The 8531-nt window shown below is 42.6% G+C and overlaps 1 protein-coding gene across 5 annotated transcripts in view; it reads left to right on the top strand.

The window, feature by feature from the left end:
* Window positions 1–210: 210 nt before the first annotated feature.
* Window positions 211–8531, top strand: part of LOC138819725 (maestro heat-like repeat-containing protein family member 9) — a 43591-nt gene continuing 35270 nt past the window's right edge. The window contains exons 1-7 of one of the 5 annotated variants that reach the window (XM_070011276.1): window positions 211–354; window positions 1347–1405; window positions 3467–3510; window positions 4857–4936; window positions 5506–5641; window positions 6176–6262; window positions 8337–8441. In XM_070011276.1, coding sequence (XP_069867377.1) covers window positions 1381–1405; window positions 3467–3510; window positions 4857–4936; window positions 5506–5641; window positions 6176–6262; window positions 8337–8441 — 477 coding nt within the window. In that variant the 5' untranslated portion in view covers window positions 211–354; window positions 1347–1380. Of the gene's footprint in view, window positions 355–482; window positions 502–1346; window positions 1406–3466; window positions 3643–4856; window positions 4937–5505; window positions 5642–6175; window positions 6263–8336; window positions 8442–8531 lie in introns of those variants that run through there. The other 4 variants (XM_070011274.1, XM_070011271.1, XM_070011272.1 and 1 more) reach the window with 4 other exon arrangements.

Raw genomic sequence — 8531 nt, 5'->3', positions numbered from 1 at the left:
CCTGCAGACGAGTTCCCGCCCGAACGGACCCTGGAGGCACTTCCGGCCCGCACGGACCCCTGGAGGCGCTTCCGGCCCGCACGGACCCTGGAGACACTTCCGGCCCACAAGGACCCTGGAGACACTTCCGGCCCGCACGGACCCTGGAGGCGCTTCCGGCCCGCACGGACCCTGGAGGCGCTTCCGGCCCGCACGGACCCTGGAGGCGGTTCCGGCCCGCACGGACCCTGGAGACGCTTCCGGCCCGCACGGACCCTGGAGGCGGTTCGGGTCGCTCCTTGCGCACCGCTGGCGAGCAGGCGGCGCCGCTTCCGGTGCCCCCGCCGTCTCATCAGAAGTCACAGACAGACACAGGTGAGCGGGGGGGCCGCCCGGTGAGCCTCCGGGCAGCCGCGGCCTCCGGTCCCCACTCCTGTCCATCCCCTGCCGCTGCAGCTGCTTTGTTCACGGACTAACCGCGGACGGTGGGCGCGCGCACCACCTCACCGGCTTCGCAAGCCCGTAAGTCCCGCCACCAGCTGCCCACAGCTGGAGACGACCGGGAGAACCAGCGCCCAGCCTGAAGGCCTTTGAGAGGCTGGGAGGGGCCTGCGGGGAGGTTCGGAGAGGCCTGGGGAGAGGTCTGCGAGAAGCCTGGGGAGAGGCTGGGAGGAGACTGCGGAGAGGCCTGGGGAGAGGCTGGGAGGGGCCTGCGAAGAGGCCTGGGGAGAGGTCTGCGAGAAGCCTGGGGAGAGGCTGGGAGGAGCCTTCGGAGAGGCCTGGGGAGAGGCTGGGAGGGGCCTGCGAAGAGGCCTTGGGAGACGTCTGCGAGAAGCCTGGGGAGAGGCTGGGAGGGGCCTGCGGGGAGGTTCGGAGAGGCCTGGGGAGAGGTCTGCGAGAAGCCTGGGGAGAAGCTGGGAGGAGACTGCGGAGAGGCCTAGGGAGAGGCTGGGAGGAGCCTCCGGAGAGGCCTGGGGAGAGGCTGGGAGAGGACTGGGGAGAGGCCTGAGACAGGCCTGGGGAGAGGCTGGGAGAGGCCGGAGGAGGGGCCTGAGAGAGGCCTGAGGCCTGCCAAGAGGCAGGAGGAGAGGCCTGAATAGACGCCTGTGGTTTGCAAAGAGCTGGGTGAAAGAGATGTAAGCAGAAAATGTGCCTACAGTAAGACTAAACCTGACTGCAGAAACTATGAAGTGAAAAAGTGGAGGGGGGGATTTTAAGTAATTCAGTCCTTGGTAATTTGACATAGGGGTCGAAAATTAACACAATCTCCCCGTCAACCAGAATAGTCGCATCAAAACTGGTAGAATAAAACAAAACTCTTAAGAAAATTACTGCTCGGTGTGGTAATATATAATCTTCTTTTGTAGCATTGGTAGAAGACTTTAATTCACCTCTATCAGCATGTCCTTAAGGACCTCAAAAATAGGTAAGGTTTTAAGGTATATTAGAAAAAGGCATGCAGAATGTGTGTGTGTGAAAGAGAGAGAGTGCTATATATCAACTTTTATCCATGAAAACAAGGAATATATACTTTATCCCTAATATCCATTGTACATGTACAAAAATAACATAGGCCAGAAATATTTATAAATTTCAAAAATATATAGAGAAGAAATATGCTCTCATCACAATTCAAGAAAATAGAAACTAACAATTTTAATGTACATGCTGTTTTCTAATGATTGCTTATATTCCAGTAATACCCTCTTCAGAGAGCTGGATTTCTGTTTATCACATTAAGATATTAGCTATACATATGTGTGTATATTAATTATTATTGTGAAGAATAGATTTGAAATCTTAAGAGAAAAGCTTGCCTCAAGCAGAGAAACTGAGGCCTTCCCTGACTTGCCTGTGGTCTCCCCAGCTACTCTGAGGCAGAAGCCAACTCCCACTTCTGTGTGCTTTTCTCCCTCCAATGCCATTTGTTTGCCTTTGTGTCCCCTAAGAACAGAACTCACACCAGAATCAGTAGACAGATGCATGACACACAGAGATCTCCTCCATCACAAAAAGACCCATCACACCAGGGTCTTGGACCTCTCCTGTGGTGTCCTGCCCCAGCCTATGTGGCATCACAAAATGGCAGCTGCCCTGGCTCCTAGTGTTAGAGCACTACCTGATTGCACAGCTGCATTGCTTGTGACTGCGCCGTTTTACTTGGTGTGACTGAATACCTCAAAGGCAGCCTGAAAATGCAACTTCATAAAACAGGTTTAGTCTCTCCATCCTAGACCTGCATCAGAAGGGAAGGGATGAAAGGAAACAGTAACTCGCGGAGCAGAAAAGCATGGCAGAGTGAAGCATGAAGCGTAGCACAAAAAAGATAGCTGCCCATTCTCTTAGCTGCCACAGGAAGCATTCTCTTGCTGAAATAGCTGGATGAAGGATCAGAAGTGACCACATCTTGGTGCTCATTGCTAGGAACTCCCAGTTTCAAGCTCCTCCCTGGAAAGATCAAGGACCTCTCAGTTAAGACAGAGGGCAGGGTTCAGCTTTTAAGCCCTAGATAGGTCTGCCATTACAACTGTCTGATACTGGAAGGAAGGACTTTGTCCTCTCCTCCTGCTACTGTAGCTCTGCTGTGTAGGTGTGTACCTTTCTCAGAATCACTACACATTCTTTTAGTCTTCCTCCAAGCTCCAGCATCATGGTGACAAATACTGTATTGACACTAAACACATAGTACTTATGATGAGATACAATAGTGCAGAATTCATGCTACTTTTCATAGTTCCTTGATTGGTTGAGGCAGCTCAGCGCCTAGTCAGGCCAGCATGCACGTGAGAATTCACTTTGACTTTGAGATTTGATGCTGATCATTTTGGATTTCTACAATTATTAAATCCTACAATTATGTCTGAAAAAAAGAAAAGCTTGCCTCAAGTGAAAATGAATATGTAAGTTTTCTCTTTATAACAAAGCATGTTAAGAATTCATTGTAGGTTCTCTTTCAATGAACTATTAGCCTCTGGAACAAATGTTATTTGGCTAGGGGCCATATTCTGTTTTATTAAGTGTTCAGAATAGTCATAATGCACTTGTCTATAGTGTGTTATGTTGTGCTAATATATATGTGTGTGTGTGTGTGTGTATATATATATATATATATATATATATATATATATATATATATATATATATCCACCCTCATTAGGCTTCATCACCAAAGTAATACTAGCTTCTAGAAACCAGGCCTGATGGTGTATACTTATAATACCAGCTACTGAGGAGATACATGTAAAAGGACAGCAGTCAAAATAGGCCCAAGGAAAAAGTAAGAGACCTTACCTGAAAAACAAACTAAAAAGAACTGGACATGCCTAGCATGAGGCCCCGAGTTCAATCTCAAGTATCCCTAACATAAATAAATAATAAACAAATAATAACAGTTATGCTAGCCTCGGGTTTAGGGATAAGTTCTGACTGAGGTGAGGAACGGTGTGTCCATTGCTTTTTAATGACGCTCCTTCTTTCTGGCTGTCAGGTCACTTCCAGACTCTGCACAACTGTGTGAAATGGCACCGCATGGTATGTGAAATTCTATGAAGACATAGTGCCATTGAAATCTCTTAGGAAACCAAGAGACCTTGTTCACCAGTTCCATTACAAGGATGTTACACTTAACACTTAAATTATATGTGGGGTTGGGGGAAATAAAAGGTAATGTGGCTGAAAATTATTTTTTACTTTGTCTTCCCATGAAGCATTGCCTTCTTACCTCCTTCAGTCCTTAAAAATGACTTTCAGCTAACCTGGACACTGAAGGTCCATGGCATAATCTTACCAATGATGAGGCCTAGGTAGGGTGGATTGTAGTTGGAGGCCACACCAGGCAAAAGAGTGTGCAAGACCCCACCCAACCAAGAAAGGGTGTTATGGCACATTCTTGCCATCCTAGCTGTGGCAAGAAGCATTAATAAGAGAACCAAGGTGCACGCTGGCTTAGAGGGAAACTGAAACACTATCTCTAAAAGTACCAGATCAAAAATAGGTGGAGGCATGGCTCAAGTGATAGTAATGCTTACCTAACAAGCACAGAGCCCGAGTTCAAATCCAAGTACCATAAAAATAAATGGCCTTCAGTTAATCAAAAAGTTTACTTTTCCTTCTCCCTCGCCCTACCCCCATCTCTTGATCTTTCTATAAGATGTCCTTACCATGGAAATCCTTCTCAACAAACTGCAGCCGCACTCCCCCAGCCTCTCAGTGGAGGCCACTGTCTCCTTCGCATCTCTCCTTTCTCATTTATCTTCTGTATCGCTTTGGACAATTTTCTTGTACTTCACCACCAGAAGGCAGAGACTCTGATTTTTCATTGTTCATGAAGTGTGCAATACAGTATCGTCTCAGTTTTCAAAATTTATTGGAATCTTTAAAAATACTATTGCTCTTTTTTTTTAATCCAAGTCCAAATTAACACACAACACAGGGAAAAGCTGCCATCAGATATATAGTAATCTTTTATTCTGAGAAAGAGGAATGGACTGAATGTGATTATTAAAATATATAGCACCCAGGCCCAGAGTTCAAGACCCACGACCGACAAAAAAAAAAAAAGAATATACAAACTGACTATACTCTTATAGTGAGGCACAACAATACCCACTCCTGATAAAAAAAAATAACCCTCACAAATGCTGTCTGAAAATGCTAATTGTAGAATCACTGTCTTTGGCTGTAAAAGGTCACTATCTAGCTAACCCAATAATGTGGATTAAGTTATCATTTTTCCAGTCTCAATTCTTCTACTAATTCTTCAGCTTATATTCTGATTTGCTTTCTTTGTTTCTTGTAAGAGAAACCTAGTATGCTTTTCTGAGTTTCACAAGTCTGTAATCATTCATTCTTTCTGGGCTTTTGTTTATGATACCTAGGAGAGTATAGCTAACAGCCTACTAGATACATTCTCAGACCTGCTGTGTCACCAGTCCATGATCCTGGCCATGAACTCCAGGTATGCAAAATGCAGTGCTCTCTTGTCTCACTAATTAAATATCCTTAAAATATTATATCTTTTTGTAAGTGAGAAATAATTAAATCACTTCACATTCCATCATCCAGTATTAGCAATTATTATTTCTTTCCCATGTCTCAGTCTTTTTTCTATTGCATGAATAAGCAGATAATCTTAGCTGATGATGGGAAGGTTTTCTTTTACCATCAACTTGAGGTTGAAATAGAAAAAAATCTTAAAATGGGGAAATACAATATCATCAAGTACAGAAACTGGCAGCAACACTTCAACTATCTAAAACTTTACATGGGTAGGAAACTTGGCTGAAATGTAGCCAGTCATAATTTTAGAAGCATAATTCATGGAGAAATAAATGCTGACTTATGGGTTATATTTATAAAGACATTTATTATTTCATATTAAAATCATTGTTGTTAAGGGAATTATTTAAAGCCAGATCTGGGCCTCACTTTCTGGTATACATTCTTCTATTACAAAAATAAGAGCCAATAAAGTTAGGTTACATTTGAGCTCTTACTAATTTAATGATTATACTTTGTTCTTATCAGTTTTATAGACCCTTTAGTTCAGTATGAATCTCAATTGAGCATAATAGAGTCATCATTTAGAAAGGCCTTTGCTATTCCAAGCCTTGAAGTAGTGAAAACAAGGGGGACAAATGCTGAGGACAAGGAGGAACTGGAGGTAAGATCTTTTGTTCCTTAAATCTGGACGAGGCATTCCTATATATCATGGCACACATACAGAATGTGTCTCGGTAGGTTGTAATATTTACTGCCTACTCCTTCATTTTTCTTAGGTAAATAACATTTTCTAGCACTGATCTATACACTAGATCATCCTGTGAATACTAGATTACGTAGTGTTTATAGGAACAAATGTGTGAAGATTTTTTGTTAATGGCTTATTAGTTTACAAGGGCAAGGAGTTTACTAAAAGTACAGTACAGAGGGAGACAGAAAGAGAGAGATGGAAGAAAGAAGAGTCCTACACTAAGATTGGCAATATGTTTTGTCTCTATTTCCTCAACACTGTGACATAGTGCACTTAACTTAGAAGCTGGAAAAACAATTCCTTGCCTATGAAACTGGATGAGGTCTTAACATATAGCCATTTTTCTCTTGTCTTACCTGTAGTTTATGGGAAGAACTTAGGACATCTAGATGCCCAAACTGCATGTATTAGGTAAAATTTTATTTGTTGTGTTTTGTATTTCAGAGTGTTTATATGAGCATTTTCAACATGTATGAGGACACTCTTCTGATTTTAGTATCTAAAGACCTCTACAAACTACAGATCTTAAAGGTGAATGAAAAAGAAACAATGCTACTTATTGCAAACATGAAGCATGCATGCTTCACTTCTCATTTGCTGGATTTGTATCTTCTTCTAGGATTAGATGACAGAATTGTTTTTTATACTTCCAGTAAAGTAGGATTACTCACAAAATAAAATCACTTACATTGACTTACAAAAATATACTTTTAGGTATTAGCCAGGTGCCTGTGGCTCACTCACTGTAATCCTAGCTCAGGAGGCTGAGATCTGAGGATCGTGGTTCAAAGCCAGCCCAGGCAGAAAAGTCCATGAGGCTCTCATCTCCAATAAACCACTAGAAAACTGGAAGTGGCACTGTGGCTCAAGTGATAGAGTGCTCACCTTGAGCTGAAGAGCGCAGGGACAGCGCCCAAGCCCAGAGTTCAAGCCCCACGACCAACAAATAAAAATTATATATATATATATATAAATTTTCTGCGACAATATATTGGTGAACATCATGTGGGTGAAGAATACTATTGTCCTTAACTACCTTATTATCTGTCTAAACAACAGAGCCTGTACACTTGCTGCCTCACAATCCCCACCAAAGGGAGGGAACCCTGTGGGGGTTCTGTTCTTGCTTAAGTTTGATTATCTCCCCCCAAATTCATATTTGGAATGAATCCCCAGTGCAACAGGTTAAAGGGGTATCTCTGAGAACTGATTATATCTCAAGGATTCTTCCATGATGAATGGATTGAAGACACTGTCATAGAAGTAGATACTGTAAAAGAAAGATGAAATTGGCCCCTTCCTTTTCTGTCTTTCCTCTGTTCTCTCTGCTCCCCTCTGTCATGAACGCAGCAAGAAAACCCTCAGCAAATGAGAGCTCTTACCCCTTGGATTTCATACCTGGCTGAATTGTAAGAAATAAATCTGTTCGTTATGTATTTCCTAATCTCAGATATTCTGAAAATGGGTGGTATAAATGAACAGTATGCCACATAGGGGAAGTCAGTGCAACAAGATTTGCCCCCAATCATTGGCATATATACTCTGATCTTAGGTTTTAGGACAAATAGAGGGTGCAGTGTGACAGATTTAAATACAAATGAGCAAGACATTTTTAACCAAGTATGCATTGTAATCATAAGTTGAAATGCTGAAACCCTTTGTACAACTATTTAAAGATAACAAAAATAAAATGAATTTAATGAAAAAAATATAAAACTAATGAAAGCTGAAGCCAAGAAAAAGACAATTTTATAAGATAAAATTTCAATTCTCAGGGCTGGGAAGTTGGCTCAGTGGTAGAGCGCTTGCCTTGCATGCCTGAGGCCCTGGGTTCGATTCCCAGCACCACATAAGCAAAAAGAAAAAAGCCGGAAGTGGCACTGTGGCTCAAGTGGTAGAGCACTAGCCTTGAGCTGAAGAGCTGAGGGACAGTGCCCAGGCCCAGAGTTCAGGCCCCACGACCGGACCCAAAAAAAAAAAAAAAAAAAATTTCAATTCTCCTTTAAAACTGAAAAGTAAGTAGATGCTATCTTTTTCATTTGTTTTTTAGGAGAGTATGTCTTAGGAAAAAAGCACAAAAGCAGCTGGTTATCAGATCATTACACATCCTACTAGGCTTTTTGTGATGTCTGATCTGACAAATGGCCATTGTAATAAATATTAGTAACGCATTAACTGTAATTAATTTAAAATATAGATGGAGTTACTATAATAGGAAAAGTAGAATATTAGTTATTTGAGAATTGCTAATTTCTGAGATAAAATTAGATAACTTGTGGATTTTCATGGGAAACCACAGGGATCCCAAGATTGATCAAATTGGAGAATAGAAGGGAATGTTAAGAAATAAAAATGTGGACTGGGAATGTGGCTTAGTGGTAGAGTGCTTTCCTAGCATGTATGAAGCCCTGGGTTCGAGTCCTCAGTACCACAGAAAAAGCTGGAAATGATGCTGGGCTCAAGTGGTACAGTATTAGACTTGAGCCAAAAAGAAGAATGGTCAGTGCCCATTCCCTGAGGTTGAAGCCCCAGGACTGGCAGGGGGAAAAAAAAAAGCAAGAAATAACAATGCCACATTCTAAGATGACTTTTGTATTCCCAATAGGAAATGATGAAGTGGATGGATGAAGATAATTTGTATTTTCAAGAAAGAGTGATGGTGATCATCAGCAGGGTATTAAGCTTTGCATCCAAGAAAGCCAGGGGACACGTAAGTCGGAGACTACAGTAATGCCACTGACCCTGCCGAGGGCCTGTCCGAAGTACTGCGCGGCATGCTTAGGGTCTTGGGAGCACTAGA

This window comes from Dipodomys merriami, unplaced genomic scaffold (assembly GCF_024711535.1).
Source record: "Dipodomys merriami isolate MVZ:Mamm:240054 unplaced genomic scaffold, mDipMer1.0.p SCAF_81, whole genome shotgun sequence".
Taxonomy (NCBI): Eukaryota; Metazoa; Chordata; class Mammalia; order Rodentia; family Heteromyidae; genus Dipodomys; species Dipodomys merriami.
Note: the sequence above shows the minus strand (reverse complement) of the source record. Positions and strands in the feature narration are given on the sequence as shown.